Below are 23046 nucleotides of genomic sequence, written 5' to 3' on the forward strand. Positions count from 1 at the left end.
TAGTCCACTAAATGAGTTACTTGGTTTAAAAACATAATTTCAATATAAAAGATTGGTTTGAAACATGTCCCTTCTTCTATTTTGTGCACAATAGGGAACAAACTGGAAAGAAATACTATAGCCATCAAGTTTAACATGTTTTTGTGTTGGCTCCAGAAGTTGATTGACTTAAAGCAGAGTTCTTGTTTTAATTCTTTTAGTCTCAGACTTGATGTACTTATGAATAAAAAACACTCCCAATTATTCATCTTTGTGGGAGACAAGCATACATATCTTCAGTTATTTATGAGAAAGATAATGTATACAATGATTTGGGAGCCGCCTAGCTGACTACATGGACACAGATATCAGAATATGAAAATTTATGGCAGAAACTCTAACAGTTATGCTCAATCTAAAAATTTACCATAATCTGAAGTATAACTCTGTTATAAAAATTCAGTTACTTCTTTTCTTGTCGGTAGCTGTGGAAATTTTAAATATTTGTGTCTTACTAGCTTTGAATTGGAGACTATATGTAGAAATCCTAATCATAAAAGATGCATATGTAAGTATTTGTGCCCTCAGAAAAAGGCAAATATGTAATCAAAAGTTACAAATATTTGAAGATATGGCCCCTATACTCCAATGTAGGGTCTAGTTCTATAGCGAGGCTATGAACAGAAAAGAAAACTACAGAGTAAAACGTGTTTTGATATACATGATGCTGTAAGAACATATATGAGGGTCACTAATTCAGATTTGGGAACACAAAGAAGAATGTGTAGAAGTCATACATGTGGAGATTTCCCTGAGAGTTTTCCAGAGGAACAGATATGCGAAAGTCCAGGTGAAGAGATTGTGCACACCTTTGAGAGAGAGGGAGAGACTCAGAGAGAAAGAGAGAGAGAGAGAGGAAGGGAGGGTGAAGGATAGAGGAAAAGAGAAGGAGAGAGAGAGAGAGAGAGAACAGAAGAGGGGAAAAAGGAAGGAGATGGATGGAGGGGGAGAGATGGAAATTGATATTTTGGAAGTGGAAAGAAAGTCAATACAATATGAACTTGTGTGAAGGAGGGAAGGAAGAAGTATGAGGTGGTTGTGAGATAAATTAGATTGAAGAGGAAAGCAGGAGTCAATTGGGCAGGTCTATTAGGATCAAGAGTTTATCCTTTGTCTCAGAGGAGATGAGGGAAATGGGGAGCCTTCCAAAAGCTTCAAGCAAGTGACTTTCTGGCTGAGATGAAAATTTTAAAGAGTTGACTCTTCTTCTAAGGAGGGAAAATGGGTGGTAGGTGTGGGGCAGGCAATACAGGAGGCAAGAGAACCAGTCAGAAGGCTATTGCAGTCAGACATGAGAGAGAAGATTTTCATGGGCACCAAAGGAGTGGCAGTGGGAATAGGTGAGTTTGTGACATAGTTAAAGGCAAGAGACAGGAGGATGATGTCTGGTGATGTCTTCACGATGAATGAATGGTGGTGATGTAACAGGGACAGAACAGTAAAAAGGCAGGGAGTTTTCCAACTGAGTAATCAGGACACACACTACGTGTCTTTTACTGAGAGAGTGTTTCTAGGAGAAGCAGACACTAATATGCCAGGTTTTGATTAATGGTCAGATTTGCAAATAAATTATTTAAACTAAAAAGTGATTTTAAACTTCTGCATGTTGGCAATATGTCTTCCTCTAAAATACACCTCTTAATTTTAGATTGGTCTACTGCCTTAAGAAGCCTACTGCAGAAGGTAGGCTGTGTTCAACTCCTGGAATGGATGCCTCTAAACTATGTGACTTAGGGTAAATCACTAAACTTCTCTGAAATCCTTTTTTTTTATCTGCTTACTTTGGGTATTATCATCTAACTTCCTGAGTTGTTTTGAAAATTCCATAAGGTAATGTATGTAAAGGACCAGACAACTAAGCAAGTAAGGGTTACCTCTCAACTCATATCTTCACTTTATGTTGATGCCGTTACTATTTTTAAATCTACACCAAAAGATGGCCACAACTCAAACCTGTGGATATTCCACTTCGCATGGTGAGACTCTGCAGATGTGATTCAGGTTAACGACTCTGAAATAGAAATATTATCCTGCATTGTCTGGATTGGTCCAATGTAATCGCACGAATCCTTAAAAGTTGTAATCAGAGAGAAAGAGGTGATGATAGAGGAGAGATCAGGGAGATGCAACTTTGCCAGCTTTCAGGATGGAGGAAAGGGGCCACAAGCCAAGGAATATGGCTAAACTCCAGGAGCTGGGAAATGCAAAGGACTGAATTCTCCTTTAGAAAGAAATACAGTTCTGCCAACATTTTGATTTTAGCCCAGTGACAGTAGACTTCTGACCTGCAGAACTATAAGTGTATGCTACCTTTTAAGCCACCAAGTTTATAGTGATTCCTTATGTCAGAAATAGAAAGTTTATATATATTTTATTAATATTAATACAATTAACACGTTTAATATGAATAAAAGTGAATGGTAACTTTTAAAAATAGGGGGCAAGGAGATATTTAGAGATAGCAGGATAAGAGACCCCAAACTACTACAACCTATGCTTTAAATGGATGGTGTTGGGGCGCCTGGGTGGCGCAGTCGGTTAAGCGTCCGACTTCAGCCAGGTCACGATCTCGCGGTCCGTGAGTTCGAGCCCCGCATCAGGCTCTGGGCTGATGGCTCAGAGCCTGGAGCCTGTTTCCGATTCTGTGTCTCCCTCTCTCTCTGCCCCTCCCCCGTTCATGCTCTGTCTCTCTCTGTCCCAAAAATAAATAAACGTTGAAAAAAAAAATAAAATAAGTGGATGGTGTTGCCCAACTTCTTACCTCTTTACCCACATGAGCATGTCCAGGGGGACTTGACAATTGACCACTGAGTTTCTATGTCTTCTTGTAGTCTGTGCCATGACATATTCCCTCAGCAAAGTGTGAGGAGATGTCATGAGATCATGAGATGCTTCCTCCATATTACCCCAGACCAGAAAATAGTAGCCATGGCACAGGTTTTCAAATTTGTATGTGAGTAGAAAGCAACAACCAGCCTTCCTACTTGAATACAGGGCTGGAGAGAGGAAGTGGCAGTGAAGAGACTTGAAATGAAGGGTACAAGGTAGGCTGGGAGGAGAACTCTGGAAGTGATATATGTGCCTCTTGTCCTATTCTGTTAGGACCCAGCTTGGATTGCATGTCCTCTCTGGACTCCTCCAACTTTCTCTGCACATAAATAAACCTCAGTGATCTCCATGACATTTATCTAAGAAGGCTATGAGAAGTCAATGAACACTCAACTGAGTGTTGTCATGTAATATAAGCTCAAAAATATTAATTGAAAACAATGACTATAGAGGTTGCATACGTCTTAAGAGAGAGAGCTTTCAGACTGCTAGGTGTCTAAACAAAAGCCCATTCATTGTTATTCTCCAAAATTACACTTTTTAAGTCTTACATCTTCAAAGGCTGATCATTTTTCCAAAATATGATGATCAGTTTGATCATTTTTTTTATTATTTTAGAAATTTATTTTAAAATAAAATATTCTGATAACAGAAGAACATACTGTTCTCAGGGGCCAAGACCCCAGGTAACAATGCGCAGTCTCCAATTTTTCCCTCTCCATTAGCGGTATCTAGAGCTTCTGGCAAATGGAACGTCTTGCAATCAGAGTGAACCACTGCTCAGAAGCTCTTTGAAGTCACATTAGGGTTCTTGTAGCCGTGTTTTGAAACATTATCTACTATGTCATGTACTGAAAAATGCTTATAGTGTCATGTTTAGGTTTCTTTAAAGGGCCATGTGTTGAGGCTCTTATTTCTTATTTCTGCTGGTTGGTGGTAAATTTGTATGTGATGGTAAATGTCATATTCACACATGACCACAAATATAATCATTTTCAGTGAATTGGCCGATCATTTTTTAAAAAACCATATCATGTTTATTACATGTTTTCTCATAAAATTAAACTCTTTTATTCCCCTGCATCATCTCAATTATTTATTTTGGCTCTCATCAGAAAGAAACTCATTTAGCTAGAGACTCACTTTTCTATATGATTTCAACCTAGTATTTTAATGCCATTTATAACAAAGTTATCAAAGGTTTCAAACATGCTAAAAGTATAATTTTTGTATATGAATCAATGCACCCACCATTCATTTATAACAACTTCTAATTTTGCCTTATTTTGCTTCTGATTTGTTACCTATTTTTCAATAAGGAAAACATTTAAGATTCCATATAATTAAGTGCCCATTTTTTACTACATTCACTGGCTTTTATTTCTAGAGGTGAACATTCTCCTGAAAGGGGTATTTATTATCTTCATGATTGTTGTATACTTTTTTACATATGATGTGTCCATATAAATGAATAGAATATTATGCAGGTCTTTTACATGATACATAAGATCACTTGGCACATATCATTCTGGAAATTGTTTCTTTTATTAATATTGTTTGGTTGAGATTTACCTATGTTGATAGACTCTACTCTAATTCAACCGTTGTATGTTTTAAAGTATATCAATAGATATATGTGCAAGATTTTATCTACTGTCTTGTAATAGATAATTTATTACAACATTTTCAATATTACACTGTTGTATTTCTTGAAAATATATCCTTGTATATATGTGTGAAAATTCTTTCTGGAGTGCTTACCAAATGGAAATGGTGGATGATGGGATATGTCCATCTTAAAATTTACAAGATATTGTCAAATTGCTTTGAGAAGGGAGTGTAGTGATTTATGCTTTTACAAGCAGTGTTTGAGAATTCTGATTCCTCATGGCCTCTGTATTGTCAACTTTAAAAAATTTTGCTTAATTGAATGGTTGTGAATGACATCTTAGAGAAAAGCAAGAGCTAGAAGGAAATTGATCATCTTCAGGTCAAGCCCCGTTCTCTTCTAAACAATAAACTATAGCCAAGACGGTAAACAACTTTTATAGTTCATAGATTTACCTAACAACAGGGGCAAGATGGAAAAAGAAACTTGCCTTGAACTCAGAATTCAGTTTGGGCATTCACAAATTTCATTTGTATGTATTTGAGTGATTTGTGAAGAGAAAAACACATCTGTTGTAAAATGCAGCTAACTTTAAGAATCACATCCCATATTTTTATTGCCTTATTTCTCCCTCCCTATTTTTTTAGCAACTAGACAGATCCTGGGGCTTTTGAATAGTGAGTAAATGTTCATATTCCTAAATAATCAGCTGGATTTGATTTCATATTAAAAATGAATGTTTACCTATTAGTTTTAAGAGAGCTATTATTCTGAAACGAATGCTTCAGATCTTTGCTTTTGATCTTTAAATTCTATTTTATATAACATTGAACAATAGATGTCACTGTTTTGCCGATAAAAATAAATACGAAATTACTTCATTTGATGACTTTTCTTCATAAACAATTCTTGGGCGAACATATAAGTTGCAGGGTTCTGGTAGAAAAATCTCAAAGAGTGGCGGCATCTTTTAAATATTAATACCTGCCAGTGTCCCTAAAAAAAGAATATACTCAATTCATTACTTTCTGAATCATTTATATGTAACTAGTCTAATAAAACTGCTATTTTATGCCTCATATTAACGTTTTGACAATTAGATGTCATTACAAGGAGATTAAGAATAAGGATTTTTGAGAAGTATGGGCTCAGGGCAGAGAAAGAAACCTCTCAGAGTATGATTAATAATAGTTTAAGTCTGTGTTGCATGTGGCAAGCTGACTTGATTGACAAGGAATCTATACAAGATGGAAACCAGAGATAAACGAGGCAAGAAAGAAGAGGGATTGAAACGAACGCAATCCGGTCCAGTTCTGAGGGATGGCCAAGTGGTAGACTATGTTCCAAATCTCATGGCTGCAGTCAAGGCCATATTTAAATGTGTATCAATTTTGCCCGAACAAATCAGAAGTTTTCATGAAGCTAAGCTAAAGCTGCTAAACTTTTGGCATCAGGAAGATGAACTGGCACTAACAGTGGGGACTATTCGGAGATTGTTTAATGATAGTGTGCTTTTTTACACGTGGGGCATATATGGAAGATTAGGTTAAGGTCCAAGAAGACTGTTAAAATTTAAGGACATCTGTTTCCTTAAGTTCTCCATTGATTGCAACATAGTCTGCTAAAGCCTTAGGAAGTGTATGCCCGAAGACTAAATAAATAAATACATAAAATAAAATAAAATAAAAATAAAAGCTGAATTCAGAAAGTTTGGTGAATGAGCAATAGCCAGACCCTGAAACTAACCAGCTGTGTATCCTAATTGTATTTGTAAAGGGGTTCAGAATTTATGAAGCACTTTCACATTCATTACCCAGACTGTTCTCTGCCTGTTTAACCCCTTGCAAAATGACCTCTGGACCAACCATTTCATTCAGGCTGAGATCTCAGATGTTATTAATGACCTATACATTGTCAGAAACCACTGACCTACTCTTGTTTATTTTATTCAATCTGTGGTTTTATTTTTTTTAACATTGTAAACTATTCTCTCCTTAAATTCTCTTCTCCAGTGTTTTCTGTGCCAATTTCCCACCCTCCCCTGCCCCCACTGGTTTTTCTTTTACCTTTCTGACCCCTCCTTCTCATCCTTCTTCACTGATAATTTTCCACTATCCTTATAAATATTCTTTTAAATACTCATGTTCTCAGATTTATATCTCTTGCCCTTTAATCCCTGAATGTTCTTCTGAATGATTGCATTGGTGGGAAATCTTTGAGACACCTTATGTACAATTCATCATTTAACATTTATTTTCATTTATGTACCAGGTGCTGTTTTAGGTGCTGGGGACGCAGGAGTCAATAAGAATAACATCATCTCTTCCCTTGGTCCTTTGTTTCTTATGAGGAAGAGGGCAGATGTGTGAATATAATGAATTATTAACTGATGTAGCTCCCCCTTTTCCTTCATTGGCCTCATCTTTGAAACACACTTCCTTGTACTCTCACTCCTTACTCTAGCAGCTAGGAAATTATAGGATCACACCTTTTAGGAGAGGGTTGTTAACATAGAATTTAGTGGCAATATTCTATTTCTGGATATTAAAATCGACTTTTGGAATGGACAGTAGAGACAATGGTCTTGCAAGAAAACGCTTTCAGAAGTGCAAGGGGGAGAGTCTTTTGTTTTCTAAAATATGGACCTATAGGAATCATGCTATAAAGTTTATTCTTTAAGCAACAGTTTTTCCTACCTGCTTGCCCAAATAAGATTCCACGAGGTATTGAATGGGAGAGAACATGAGAGGGATGATAGAGGCAGAAGTATGTTGTGTATCATCTTCTCTTTGAAACATACCCTAAAAGGTGGTGGTCAAACCCTACAATGATTTAAGGACCCAAGGAGTCCTATGTTCAGATTCCTGGTTGGGTTTTAAGACGTTTATGAGTACCCTGCAAGTGTAGAGAGAACTGCATGTGGCCAAGCAGTGGCTGAATCCACGCCTCCAGGGCCTCAGGGTGCATCTCTGGTAGGTGGCAGCTAAGAACCAAATGTTTTCCTGTAGGGCTGACTGTGGCAGAGATGTGACAGTGGATGCCAAAGGACCTAGAGGAGCCCTGTGGCTAAGACAGATGACTAGCATTAGCAGGTGTTCCATGGAGCTGCTTGCTAGATGTCAGGTTGGAGAGCTGAGGCCAGGTAGGGGCCAATGTGAGGATATGACTCCTTCTTTAGACTGTTTGTCAGATAAGCAAAGGCTAAAGACAAGACATTCACTTGTGGCAACTGCCCATGCAAAGATTTTACTTTCTGCTACTAGACAGAATAATTTCTCAAAATATATTGATTTTTTAAAAACAAAAATCTATACTTTTCCGTCAACCCTAGCTAGGTGAAACTGACAGAAAATACAAATATCCCCACACGAGTGTTGAGTTTCTATAGTGTCAGGGATCATGTGAGATGCTAAAAATATAAACCAAGTAATATATTGTCCCTGCTCTCAAAGAGCTTACATTTTATTGAGAATGACAGTGTTGAGCCAGCTTTTGGCTGGTTTTCCTTTCCTAATACCAAAGAATTCAGCCTACTTACTGCTTTGAATATCTATTCTTTCATTTCACTTTATTTTATTTTATTATTTTATTTTATTTATTTTTTTAATGTTTATTCATTTTTGAGAGGGACACAGGGTGTGAGCAGGGCAGGGGCAGAGTGAGAGGGAGACACAGAATCCAAAGCAGGCTCCAGGCTCTGAGCTATCAGCACAGAGTCCGACGCGGGGCCCAGTGCGGGGCTCGAATCCACGAACCATGAGATCATGACCTGAGCTGAAGTCAGACACTTAACTGACTGAGCCACCCAGGTGGCCCTTTTATTTTATTAAAAAAAAAAGTTTATTTATTTTTGAGAGAGAGAGAGAGAAAGAGAGAACAAGCAGGGGAAGGGTATAAAGGGATGGAGACAGAGAATCCCAAGCAGGCTCTGTGCTGACAGCCGAGAGCCTGATGTGGGGCTCAAACTCATGAACCATGAGATCATGACTTTAGTTGAAGTCAGGCACTTAACTGACTAAGCCAGCCAGGCACCCCCATTTTTTCATTTTAGATCTACCAGTTTCTTCCTTCATCATTCCAGACTCAGGAGTGGATCATTTTGGAAGTTTTCCAATACCCCTTTGGCTAAATTAACCATCAACTTGTTGTCCCATAGTACCTTTTATACCAGGATAACACATTTTTTAAATGTATTTCTCAGCTGTGCAAGGCTTTGTCTCCTCATTTAAATGATAAGTTCCTTAAAGGCAGAGATAATTATATGCCCATGTTTCTATCTTTAGCATCCCAGAAGATTATCAATAAAATCTTTTACTGAACATTTTAATGTTGATTTTCCAATATCACTCTGTGAAATTAGTGTTGCATTTCTAGACTTTAAAAAAAAAAGATTTAAGAATAATGAGGAATACAGAAAGTCAAATTACTTGTCTGAAGTCACATAGCTACTCAATGGCAAAGCTTGAAATTATATACAATGGAATACTACTTGGTAATGAGAAAGAATGAAATCTGGCCATTTGCAGCAACGTGGGTGGGACTGGAAGGTATTGTGCTAAGTGAAGTCAGTCAAAGATATCATGTTTTCACTCATAGGTGGATCTTGAGAAACTTAATGGAAGACCATGGGGGAGGGGAAAGGGGAAAAAAAAAAAAAAACGTTCTAAAGAGGGAGGGAGGCAATCCATAAGAGACTCTTGGATACTGAGAACAAACTGAGGGTTGATGGGGGGTGGTGGGGAAGGGGGGGAAAGTGGGTGATGGGCAGGGAGGAGGGCACTGGGTGTTGTATGGAGACCAATCTGACAATAAATTATATAAATAAATAAATAAATAAATAAATAAATAACTTAAAATATAAAAAAAGGGGGGGGTGAAGAAATTATACGCAGTTTCTGACTCTAAATCTGGCATTGTTGCTCACTTAGCTCATTTGGTTTCAATCTCAGCATTTAGAATCGTGTAATGACAGTCAGTATAAGATTGACAATTTAGAGTCGCTGTGGTCCAGTACAGTTTTCTCTTTTTTTGTCCTCACAAACCTCATGGCAAACATAAGCCTGAGCATAGTATATTAACTGGAACCATGTCATTAACTTTTATTTTCAATTAGTTCAGGGTAAAACCCTTTGTACTTGTTGCTTTGATGATTTCTCCCATTTTTCTTCCTCCCAATTATTCCATTTGTTTCCTCTGTGACCATTCAAGCCCTTGTATTCTAGCTCTGCCTGGGAGACAGCTTCATTCAAGTTGAGGGTCACCTCAAACACACAAATAGAGAAGGCTGCCTGGGTCTGTCCGATTTTTATCCCCAATCATTGATTTGGTTCCATATCTTCTTTAAGCCATTAAAATCCTCTTTTTTTTTCTTTTTAATTACTGAGATTACTTTTATTTAAGATTAGAAAGGAAATGGCCTGAATAGGAAGAAACAATCACACTTCAGGAAAATGATGCCTTAAGGTTTTCTCTCAGCAGTTGCTCTTTTGGAGAATAAAAGGAATCACACAAATTCTTCATCAATGACAAGTTTGCTTTGAAGATAATATTCTACACTTTGAGTAACAGATAATTTTGACATTTTTAAGAGAAACACATACTAGACACTCTGTTTCTGCTACTTGATATTTTAAATCAGTAATCGAACTTCAAAGAAAAGATAATTCACTTATTCATTGAACCAACACATAAATATTTATCTAGGACTCTCATACCATTTTATTATGTAGATCGTTGAAAATAATTTCCCTGAGAAAAAGTAATAGAATGATCCTGTAAAATGTTACTATCATAGATTAACTGTGGGAAGGAGGATTTGAAATTATGAAACCTTAAGTTCAGTATCTTAAAAGCAGTTTTATTAATTGCAAGGTTACGCAGCAATTCAAAATAAGTTTGTCCACTACAGGAATGTAGAAAAGCTCCTTTAATTAACAGATGCAAGCTTGTAATTAGCGTGTCAACTTTCTGTGTGCCAATGGATGTTTCCAAAGTACTGAGAGTATTTTATTTTTCTCACTTTAGGAGCTTTGCCATTTTCCAAACAATCTTGTTAAGGCATTAATTTACTTTACAACCCTCCTCTTTAACTTCAGGACATCTGTTTGAACAGCCAGCAAGTCTCTTTTTAGTGGACCCCAATTAATTTTCTGAGTTTTTTTTTCATTTACATAATGTCTTGTTTTCTGAAGTTCATGTTCAATTCTATGCTACATGTTTTGAGATCGTTTCAAGGACCACATGTATTCTCAGGAAAAAATGAGCAATGGTGGAGACATCAATGTGCACTTGTTAAGGAATAATGGCAACTCAGTAGAGGCCAATACACTAAAACCAGTTAGCAAGACTGCAATTTGTGTTTTTTTGTTTGTTTGTTTTTTGTTTTTTAGTTTTTATTTTGTTTGTTTTGTCTTTTGTTTTACTAAAGGAGAGCTTTTGTGTTCTACAGATGTGAATGTAACAATCCAGGGGAAAATATCTAACTATATAAGTAAAACTGTGTGTGTATATATACACATACATAAATAAGTTTGTTTACACAGCTGTTGCTAAGGAAGGTTAAGATCTGTGGATGAATTGCACTCAGGAATTTCTTCCATTTTCCCTTAATTTCTTTTTTTTTTAATTTTTTGGCGTTTATTCATTTTTTTGAGAGACAGACAGTGAGTAGGGGAGGGGCAGAGACACACACACACACACACACAGAATCCGAAGCAGGCTCCAGGCTCTGAGCTGTCAGCACAGAGCCCGATGCGGGTCGAACGCACGAACCAAGAGATCATGACCTGAGCCTAAGATGGCCACTTAACCAACTGGGCCATCCAGGCACGCCACCTTAATTTCCAAACCTACAATGAGTAAGCAAAAAACCAGATAAAAACTCATTAATAATTAACATATATCTCTCTAGGTGGCAAACGACAAACTCAACATTGTCCTGTATCCACTTTCCAACAATGGGTGCCATTAGTTACCTATCTTGATATGCAGCTCTCCCTTACTTGCTAGGTTTCAACATAGAATGGAAATTTTCATTTGGTTGAGATTGATTAGAACTTATTGTAAGAAATGCTGTTAAAAATATGTAGTTTGTCTACAATGTCATGTATAAAATGCATAATTATTTATGTCATCAAATATAGTGTCATCAAGATAGAATAACAAGCTATCCTACCAAGGGCACAGTAAAGTTGAATACAATAATGAAAGGACAAGGCAGGACAAAAAGGGTCAAAATTGCAGAGAGCTACAGGGACACAAAGTACATTAGTGACTGCCTGGGGCTGGGGATATGGGAATTAAGGGGTGATGCATGAGGGGTACAAGGTTTCTTTTGGCAGTGATGAAATGTTTGAAATTTGTGGTAAGAGATGCATAACTCTGTGAATAGACTAAAAGCCAAAGCTATAAAAAAAAAAAATCACAAAGACAACTACATTGAGATAGCCATTACATTCACTTCTGCTGTCTTTTCCCCTTGAGGCATTTGCTGATTCTTGAATGAAAACAGTAAGACCAAATGAGTGTTAGCCAAGTAAATATTGCTGCAGCCTCACAGGGACCAAGTCTCATAGGAGGCTGAGATGGAAGTTCAGGCCTACAAGCCAACAGGAATGATTTTGGAGAAAAGGGGAGCATAGAGGAATGAGACATACACTTCCTGTGCAAATTCTCCTTCAGCTATTTGCTGAATCCAAAGTTGTGCATACATAGATCAATATTCAAAAGGGAAAAACAGAAAACAGTTGAAAAGTGACTTAAAAACTCAGTAGATAATTTAGCAAGCTCATAGTTTTTGGAAAGCAAGTTTCCATGATGGTGAATTTCAGTGAAGACATCATGCATGCTATCCTCTAAATTTAAGGGCAAATCAGAACTATGGATCAATGTGGCATGCCCTTACTCTATGTAGATAAATCAGTATGTAGGGGAAATTTATAATATTAAAAGCCCAAAAAAAGCTGACACATTAATGGTCTAAGTATTGAGCTCAAAAAGGTGAAAAAAAGTGGAAATTATACAAAGGAGGAAAAATGGAATCAACAAAATGGAAAGCTATAACAATAGAGAAAATAAAATGGCCAGAAGTTGTTCCTTTGAAAAGACTGATATAACTTATAAATATATGACAAGTCTGACTAAGAAAAAAAAAGGTACAATATCAGGAATGAAAAATTTGGAACCAATAATATGACCATTAAAGATAATGAGTATACTATAGTTCTATGATAATAAATTAATACAACCTATTAAAACTGTGTAAGAAAAAATACTAAATCTAAATCATAGTCTATCCACTAAATACATTGAATCAGTAAAGTCTTCCCATAAAGGGAACTCTGGGTGAGATAAGACTCATAGGGTGAGCAAGATGGTAGAATAGAAAGTCCCAGCTCCTGTTTATTTTCTTTTTTAATGTTTTATTTATTTTTGAGAGAGAGAGAGAGAGAGAGACAGAGTACAAGTGGGGCAGGGGCAGAGAGGGAGGGAGACACAGAATTTGAAGCAGGCTCCAGGCTCTGAGCTGTCAGCACAGAGCCTGATATGGGGCTCCAACCCACGAACCGTGAGATCATGACCTGAGCTGCAGTCAGATGTTTAGCCTTCTGAGCCACCCAGGCGTTCCTGTCCTTTTCAATAAACAGTGATCTATCAACCATCCACAGACAAAAAATGCCTTTTTGGGGAACTTTGGGATCCAGGTCAGAAGTTATGAAATTTCAGTGAAACCTAAGACTGAGGAGAGTTGCTTTGAGAAGGCGAGGCCATGTCTTCATGGCAGATTTGCCAAACATGGTCCCAGATGAAGACCCAAGGGCATCTCATACCCTATGCATGGAGTCTCAGTTGGCTCTGGTCCTGCAACTAGCTCCTTCTGCTGCTGCCTTGGAGGCATATGAGCAGGCACTGGCTCCAGTCAGAGCCCAGACCATAAGTTTTAGAAGACAACTAAAGAAAATACTTTCATGATTTGGGGTAGAGACTTCCCAAATAGGGCTTAACCATTAAATTTTAAAAATTGACAAATTGAACATTAAATCTGTAAGCTTCTGATCATTAAAAAATGTCATTAAGAGGGTGAATTGGCATTCCTCAGACTGGTAGAAGATATTTCCAATGCATATATCTAAAGAAGAATTTGCATCCAGAATGCATATATTGAACGGGAGACAATGGCTAAATAGCCAGTAAACATACATAAAGATATTCAGCTTTAATTATCAGGGGGGGAAAAAAACGTAAGGAGATACATTTCCATACACGTCAGATAGTATAAAATTCGAATTTTATAAAATAACAATACTAAGTGCAGGCAAACATATGGAGGACCCATCATTCTTATAAAATGCTGGTCGTTGTGTAACACTGGTCCAAGTTCTTTGGAAGAAAACTCCTTGGCATGACCTATGTTTGTTTTCTTTCTTTCTTTCTTTCTTTATTTATTTATTTTTAAACTTTTTTTTAATGTTTTTATTATTTTTGAGAGACACAGGGAGGCAGAACATGAGCAGGGGAGGGGCAGAGAGCGAGGGAGACACCGCATCCAAAGCAGACTTCAGGCTCTGAGCTGTGAGCACAGAGTCCAATGCGGGGCTCGAACTCACAAACCACTAGATCATGACCTGAGCTGAAGTCGGACGCTTAACTGACTGAGCTACCCAGGCGCATGACCTATTATGCTGAATACACACATACTATGGATCCAAGAATTCCGTTCCAAGGCATACTTCACATATAAACGTGCACCAAACGACATGTGTAAGAATGTTCATAGCATCATTAGTAATGGTTTAAAACAGAAACAACTCAATTTCCCATCAAGAGTAAAATTTGTAAATTATGAGGTATTTTTGCAGTGAAACAATGTAGAACAATGTAAAAATTATCAATAGATAATTGAAATAAGAGATGCAAGAGGATCTAGTTTATGAGCCCATAAATATGGGGGGGGGGGGAAAGGCAAACTTATATTTGATGATTTTTGTCACAAGAGTCCTTATCTTTGGTGCAGGGTAGTACAGAGTGAAATGAGGCAGGAATGACGTTTCCGGGACATTATGTTCTATAAGTGGTGTTGATATAGTGGTGTTCACTTTGTAAACATTCATGGAGCCATATAGATAAGATTTGTGCACTCCACTGTATGTTACATGTCATTAAAAAAATGGATGTTATTGATATCAGGTGCTGAAACTCCCAGTAGGCTCCCCAAACTTGTGTTGCAGGAGTGGTGGTGGGGGAAGGGGTGGGGTGGAGTTGAAGACGATAGTAGAAAAAGGACAACGACAACAACAAGAACAATGATAGGCACTAGTCATTGGCATAAAAGATGGGGACAGGGAGAGAGAAAATAAAGCCACCCTCCAATCTTTTGAAATAGGTGCTATAATTACCCTGGTTCATATAAAAGAAAGAAGTTCAGTGGGACTAAGTGACTTGCCAAAACTGACAGATATTTATATAATAAAACTGAAACTGGAACCCAGGCCAGATGCTTAACTCTATACTTTTTCATTGCATACAAAATAATTTATGTTAAAAAAAAATCTCATTTTGAAGGAAAGATCATCTAGTACTAAACTAGGACAGACCTCCAAAGTTTTATTTGGTTTAACAATAGTATAGAGACTCCTGGGTGTCTCAGTTCGTTAAGCATTTGACTTTATCTCAGGTCATGATCTTGCATCCATGAGTTTGAGCCCTGCATTGGGCTCTGTACTGACAGCTCAGAACCTGGAACTTGCTTCCGATCCTCTGTCTCCCTCTCTCTCTCTGTCCCTCCCCCACTCATGCTCTGTCTCTCTCTGTCCCTCAAAAATGAATAAATGTTAAAAAAATTTTTTAAATAGTATATAACTCCACCCCTGCAGATAAAGCAGCAGAGGAGAAAATTATTTAAAGACCATAATATTGCCTCGTTACTGAAGACCAGATGTTCCTGATGACTCTAATTGTTTTATACTGATAGTTTTTTGCTCGGACATTACTATTTTACTCTATAGTAGTTTTTTGTCAGTTTTCCCTAGTGCCAGTGAAGTCTTTGCAACTTAAGAGGAAAATTTTTGAAAACAGTAAGTCATGTCTGCCAAAGGTAGTAACAGAATTTGGACATTCATTTTCTGTCCCCAAGTTTCCCCAGTCTACCAGGCACTCTCTTTGCAAATCATCCCAATTTATTCTTTAAAAAAGGAGTTCGGGGGCACCTAGGTGGCTCAGTCGGTTTAGCATCTGACTCTTGGTTTCACCTCAGGTCATGATCACGGTTCGTGAGTTCGAGCCCTGCGTTGGACTCTGAGCTGACAGTGCAGAGCCTCCTTGGAATTCTCTCTCTCTCTCTCTCTCTCTCTCTCTCTCTCTTTCTCCCACCCTCTTCCTCTCCCCTGCCTGCTCTCTATCTCTCTCTCTCTCAAAATAAATAAAAATAAACTTTAAAAAATTTAAAGAAAAGAATTTGGAACTGGGAGACTTGGAAGCAAAAGATCCTTAATGATTTTATTATAGCATTTTATAGATATGTTTGCTGAAGGTAGATATGTATTAGACTTCTTATTATATTTATATTTGCAGATTAGTTTCTATCTCTTTTAATTTTTTTCCCAAAAGGATGGACTTAGTGATCACTGAATCAGGAATTCTTTTCCTTATTCAGTTGATTTAAGGCATTGGTATCTCCCGCATTACCTGTGAGGCCTTCATGGGATGTTTCCTGTTTCAGGCCAGAACCTTTATACCACTTTGTTGACTTGCTGCTTACCCTAATTTGATGGAGGAAAGCTTTTTATGTGAATTATGTAGGCACACAATTTGGCAAAGAGAGTAAGAGGAAAAAAATCTTAAAGACACCATAGTCAACAAAGCCAATGCTAAATACACACACACACACACACACACACACACACACCTAAATACACACACACACATACACACACACACACACACACACACACTTTATTTTATCACTCTCAGGAAGCACAGTACTTTGCAACTTCAACTCAAAGATTGAAAATAAAAATCTCTCTCACACAGAGTCACTTAAATCCCTCCCTTTCCCACTCCCCATTATGACTAGAACTTAGAAATCATTTGAATCTACACATCAGTGCAACAGAAAGAGTTCATGAGTCGATATCATTAGATTTACCCCATTGTGTACCCCTTGGTGTGTTCCAATTCGACTCCCTTTAATCTACAATGGGATGCCTTCCCAGTCACCCATTTAGGGTGTCTGGTTTCATCACAGCTAGGCTCTTTCTACAGCAGGGCCTCCCAGGCCTCCCTGGACCTATTGATATTTTCAACCAGATAATTATTTGTTATGGGAGGCTGTCTGGTACATCGTAGGATGTTTAATAGCGACTCTGGCCTTCTACTCACTCTATGCCAGTATCACTACCCTGCCTCAAACTCAGTTTTGACAACTGAAAATGTTTCCAGACATTGCCAAATGTCCCTGGGGAGGCAAGTGGTTCCTAGTTGAACTCCAACATCCCACAAAATGTAAACGAGTCACAAAAATACAGAGGAGGAGGAAAGAGGACATATCTGACAAGCATATTTTAAGATGTTTTAAGCTTTCCAGGAGGATCTTTATATCTAGATAATTTAGACATTTTTCCTTTTATAAGAGAGGTAGGGGCCACAGCAGTGTATCCTATCCATCGTTTCAGATCTTATCTCTTGCCATTACTTTGCAGGTCTGACCTCTTGCCATTGGCTCCACTACACTCGGTCTTCTTTTGGAGGTCAGCTTGTAATAATTTCAGTTTCTTTTGGATCTCAGTCAGAATACCTATTTTCTGATCCAAAATGGACAATAACTGGGCAATGCAAAAATCAACATCATAGTTTACCCCACCAGCTGTCTCCTGGATGTTGTTCCCTGGCGGTTGTCTTGATTCCATCCACGAAGTCCTTGTATCCTCCCCTAATGGAGTGGACAGTGTTTCAGTGTGCTTAGCCTGTTCTTCCTCCTCACTCTGGATACAAGGTATTTTAATGACTCCATCCCTTTGAAGGGATGTTTTTGAATTTCTAACGTGAGTCTCCAACATCCTTGGCACCTCAGGTCCAACCGGATAGAAACAAAGATGGTGGGGCCTTAAATCCAGAGTTAATTCTTTCACTCTGTTTGCATATCTTAAAGTGTTGAGGGTGTTTTCACAAGAGGCCATCCCTGGAGAGATAGTAGCAATCATACAAGTGGAGGAGTTCTGGCCTATGAAGGAGTCCCGGAGCACCTGCGTGAGTTTGCTGGCTCTGAACGGGGTATGGGACTTGTTCTGACCCAAAGCCCGGATGCATTCTTTGAGTGCCAGGAGACTTTTATTAATCTCCGCCCCTTCCAGCTGCCGTTTCCGGTTGGCTTTGGCAGTATCCGCTCCCCTTTCGTTCCCAGCCAAGTCAACGAGGGAAAACTTGCCATGCAGTTTCCCTCCTGACTTTAGGATGATCTGGAACACCGCATGGCTCCTGGAAGAGTGGGCATTGACTGATGTCTGTCCCGAAGTCCGGCAGCTGTTCCCTAGCTCCACGAGGTTCAGCACATCCTCCACACAACATACCTCCTGCTCCTGAAGTCCGACCACCTGGACTTGCTGATTGCCATCCTCAAGGACTTGCAGCTTCTTCTTCAAGTTTAACAGATCATACACCTTGCCCCCATAAATCTCAAAAAATGTCCCGTAGACTTTGAGTCCCAGCTTCTCATAAGCTGCAGTTTGGAGCAGGAGGAAGACATCCCGCGCCACCAGGGCATAAATGCCTTTGGAGCAATCCTGGTCCCTTCCCGAAAAGGCCCCGCCCATGGTGTGCGTTTTCCCACTGCCTGTCTGCCCATAGGCAAAGCAGGTGGCCATGCCCTTGCGGAAGATGGACTCCACCAGCGGCTGGGCGGTGAACTGGTACACTAACTCGTTGGAGGCGGTGTCATCGAAGGCATGGTCGAAGCAGAAGGTCTGGTTCTCCAGGTAGCGAGTGAGGTCCACCTTTTGCTTGGACTCATGCACCATGACCACATTGTCCGAGGGGATGGTGATGATGTCCAGATCCTTCATGGTGGTCTCTCGCTGGTTGAGAGGACGCTTCCGCACGCAGACGCAGATCCGATGGTCTTCCCGGGGCTCCAGGCTGGACACCTTGCTGCCGTCCAGGTGCCTGCGGTACTCTTCGATCATGTGCATGATCTCGTAGTTGGGGTTTCCGGTGTTGACATTGAGGGCGCGTTGGGCTCGGATCTGCAGCTGCAGCTGCCTGCGCTTCTCCCGCTGCTTTTGTAGCTTCTCGATTTTCTGTAGGCAGGGAGACTTTTTCTGCTTCATCAGGCAGGGATTGCTGGGGACTCTCAGAGCCGGGCTGTCCCCTGAGGGCGTTTCGTTTTTCTGGGGGATGGTCGCAATCCACCGCGTGGCCGTGCACTGGTCCCCGATGGCCGAAGGGGGCGCTAGAGACAAGGGCAGCAGTGAGGACGGCGTGGGGTGCTGAGCGGAGGCCATGGCCGGATTCAGCAGGAATATGGTCTCCAGGTCAACCTTCTTGCCCTTCTTGACTCCCTTTTCGACCCACTCCACCGTGACCCAAGCGTTTTCTCTTTTGATCTCTGTGACCACAGCGAGGTGGATGCGCCCGTCGCTGCGCTGGATCGCCACGCAGATGCCCACTTGGACGTCTCCCGCCTGCGGCATCAAGGGTTTCAAGTTTGTGAGACGAGGGGCGACGGGGAGGCATAACTGGCTGGCCATGGTGAAGGATAGAGGTGTCAGGGCTCGCCTTTGGGGGGCCCTTGGGGTTGGAGCGGCAGGACCTGAGCCCAGGCCAGCCTGAAGCGCCCGGAGCACTGACACACCTGTGGTTTACACCTGCCTTTGTGAGGGGAGCACTAGGGCTCTTCCTGGGGCCACTGGCGTCACAAAGGGTTGGAGACAAGAGGCAGCAGAGCCTAGGGCCTCTAGATGAAAGCTGGGGGTGGGAGGGGCGGTGGTGGTGGAGGGCGCGTTGGTGATTCTAGGTGCAGAAACACCTGGAATAGAAAAAATGTTCTCTTACCGCTGAGGACATAGGGATCGGAGTTGGGAGTGGGCTAAGAGTTCTATGGACGCTTGAGTCTAAGCTTTAGGAACGTCCCTTCTCCCCTGCAGCCTCAAAGCTAAGGGCTTTGGTTTGAGAACCAGTGAACGTTCCCTTCAACTTCAACTCTCCAGTGATCAGCGGGGACAAGTGAAGGCAGAGCCGGCCGCAGATCACGGGCTTCTAAGGACAGGATCCCGGAGAAAGGCCTTCAAACCTGCCATCCTTCTTCGCTCCTGCACCCCCTTCGAAACTCATTGGCCGCCACAATTTATAGTCGTCTTTAATGGGATTTCTCATTACAAAATCAAAATGAGTTCCATGTAGTGCGTTCTTGTGGTAGTTTGCTAATAGGGCATTTCCTTAGGCGCATCTGGGTTTGCAAACACGAGGTGTTTATCACGTTTCAGGAGGCTCTGATAGCTGTAACGTGAGTGTTGCTGCTCTGGTAGTCACCACCATTTGGGGGATTATTTCAGTAATTACCTTTCTAAATTCCTTCAGTCATTACACTTTTGGCCTCATTATCCATAATTTGGAGAGGAAAGAGGGACTTTTGGTGGAAACAGAGAATTCATCTTAATACCTGCTCCTTACCCTGTGTGTGTCCTTTAGAAGTTGTGGAGGTGTGGCCAGAGGGAGGGCGCTGGGAGAGGGGTGGTGGTGCAGGGGAAATGGAGAGGAAGCTGAGAGGATCAGAGGCAAACATATATTTTGACAAGATTGTAATTATTTTTTTCCTGTAGGATGATTTGCTTGAAAACAACAAAAAATGACATCAACTGCCAGATAGGCCAGTTGAGGATTAAGGTGGGGTGGGGGGAGGGCAGAGAGAGAGGCAGACACAGAATCGGAAGCAGGCTCCAGGCTCCAAGCTGTCAGCGCAGAGCCCAACACGGGGCTCCAACCCGTTCCTGGATGACCTGAGCCGAAGTCGGACACTCAACCAACTGAGCCATGCAGGTGCCTCTACTCACTGGTTAATACAGGCTTTTGTGTGTCTTCTCCCTCCTCCTCAGCCCATCTTAATGTGGAGTTAGACTGTCCTTTCCCTGCCTCTAGAAGTCTTCTATAACCGTGACATCTTTAAATCTCCCAACCAATTATAACCCTATTTCCTTGGCCAGCCTCATCCAGTCAGGGACTCTGTCTATTTCTCATGCTGCTCCTAGAGTTATTCTGACAGCTAATTCCTTAGTAATTCCCCGCTTACAAACATTTCAGTAGCTCTCCATCATCCTAATTGATACAGCACAAATTCCATACAAGGGCACATCGTGCACATTGCCATCTTGCCTGCCTTTACATCCTCAAGCTTTAACCACTGTCCACATTTAGTCTAAAGTTGAGCCATACTGAAGAATTTGAGGTCCTTCAAACAAAGTATGTTTTCAAATTACTAATTTCTGGCCCAGATGGTTCTCAATATTAGGGTACATGAAATTGACCTACAAGAGCTTGTTAAAACAGATTGCTGGTCCCACCCCCGAGATTCTGATTCAGGAAGTATGAGGTGGAGTCAAGAATCTATGTGTCTAACAAGTTCCCAGGTGATGCTGATGCTGCTGGCTCTGGGAACACAGGCCTTGGGAATCACTATTTGAGCTCTCCGACTAGAATAGCCTCTCTGTATCTCCTCATTTGTTGACAGTTCTTATGATCTCAAACTGCATTTGCAGCAGTATCATTTTCATCTACTAATACAAAATTCAGAATTCAGTAACCATCTCCATACCCTTCTCATTTTGTGGAATTTATTCTGAGGAAACAGTCCATCTAAGAAAACACTGGGTTTTTACTAATGAGGTAAATATAGCATTTGTCAAACTGTAAAGGCCTAGATACAAGTTACGGTATCATTTTTGGCCAAGACCTGAATGACCATTTAGTAGATGAACAGTTTCTCCAGATTAGAGACTGAAGATTGGAGACGTTGTATTTTTTGACTGAATATAACCAAGCAATCTATTTATATGAAATGCTTACCACATGCTACTTCCTATTCCAAAGGATTCCTACCCTCAAGGAGCTTACCATTTCTACTTTTTGTTCTATATACCTGTTAGAAGCCTATGCCTGACAAACAACTGGGTATATTCTCTTTATTTCAAATCCCCTTTTTCTCAGAAGCCTAACAAGTATCAGGTGTAGCCCCCTCAAGAGAGGGTACTATGAAAGGAAGTAAGTATAGGAAATGAGCTTAGTAATTTTCATTTATTAATTACATACCTGCTCCCAGGTTGGGCCTGTCAGAGTTACTTTACAGGACAGAATGTGATTTCTAGCTTCATTTTAGATACAAACCTCCCAGGAGAAATGCATCAAATGAGTGCCTTTCGAACACTGTTTTAATGGACATCTAGCAGCTGTTCAGTTTGTTTGATCACCTTGGGGGTCTGTATTTTTCCAGTATATGGATGCAACCTGAGGTTGATTTCGTTCTTCAGAGGAGCTCAGTAAATTTTCACAAATCTCTTTGAAGAAATGGAATTTATCACTTCCAGTTTAAAAGTTGTATGTGTGTGTTTTAAGAGTAGACAGGTAACTTATTAGGTATATGCCTTCAGAAAACAAGGGGAAAATTAACTTTTAGAATGAGAATAGTATTTTACCATTGCAGTAGGTACCTCTGTCTTTTGACATTGTCTCATTTTTCCCATGCATTGCACTTAACCAGAAGTGATAAGTCCACATTTTTCTAGCCCTCTTACTGATTTAATAGGCAATTGTTTCTATGACAACGACGTCAACTCAGAGCTATCTTTTCCCAGCTTATTAAACAGCATTGGTTACCTGGGGATATTTACATGATTCCTATATATCTGTTGATTGCGGAAGTTAATCTATGATGTTAGCTGAGATGGTTAAACTAATAATTGTCGGCGTCTCCTTTTAAACCCATTTGTTGTTCAGCTTCCAAGTTTCAATTTTACTCCACATACTGGGGGGAGAGGCTTGGGTTTTGCTTATAGTGTACATATCAGTATCGTTTGCTTGTAACTCAACCTACAACTACAGAAATCAGGTTACTCATGAACAAAGTAGGTGCCTTTGGAGTTCAGCTACAGATCTTTAACCTGAGAGCCACGTGCTGTATTCCTTGTCCTTAGAGGCTTAAGTTTTACAATTCAGGATATTGAAGTTAATTTGCCATGGAACAAAAAAACAATAAGGGATATATAATACTTTCGTGGGAAATAATCATCGGAACTTGGATATTTGTCCTAGAGAAGGGTTGAGAACAGACCTCTCTCTATATACTTAAAGAGAAGAGGAACACAATTTGTTCTCTTTGAGATAAGGTGTGTGAACATTCAATTATGAAATTGACTTACCTCAGCATCACTTCTCTTGAAAAGCATTTCTTGACATCCATTGCTTCCTTTTCTCTACCTCAATCACAATGAGATTATTTGCCTCTCAATTCCCACCTTTATTTCATACTTATTTTTCATGTTTTTGGTTAAAAAATCATTTTTTACCATTTTTGGTTAAAAGTATCTGCA

The 23046-nt window shown here is 39.9% G+C and overlaps 1 protein-coding gene across 1 annotated transcript; it reads right to left on the reverse strand.

The window, feature by feature from the left end:
• Nucleotides 1-17017: 17017 nt before the first annotated feature.
• On the reverse strand, nt 17018-19334 carry KIF2B (kinesin family member 2B). The gene has a single exon (XM_045488337.1). The coding sequence runs from the start codon at nt 19213-19215 to the stop codon at nt 17149-17151; it is 2067 nt and encodes a 688-aa protein (XP_045344293.1). The 5' UTR covers nt 19216-19334; the 3' UTR covers nt 17018-17148.
• Nucleotides 19335-23046: the final 3712 nt, after the last annotated feature.

Source organism: Leopardus geoffroyi, chromosome E1, assembly GCF_018350155.1.
Source record: "Leopardus geoffroyi isolate Oge1 chromosome E1, O.geoffroyi_Oge1_pat1.0, whole genome shotgun sequence".
Classification (NCBI taxonomy): domain Eukaryota; kingdom Metazoa; phylum Chordata; class Mammalia; order Carnivora; family Felidae; genus Leopardus; species Leopardus geoffroyi.

What these genes read in the sequence shown, in the direction of transcription:
- KIF2B (XM_045488337.1), bottom strand. Translation starts at nt 19,215, where the DNA reads ATGGCCAGCCAGTTATGCCTCCCCGTCGCCCCTCGTCTCACAAACTTG.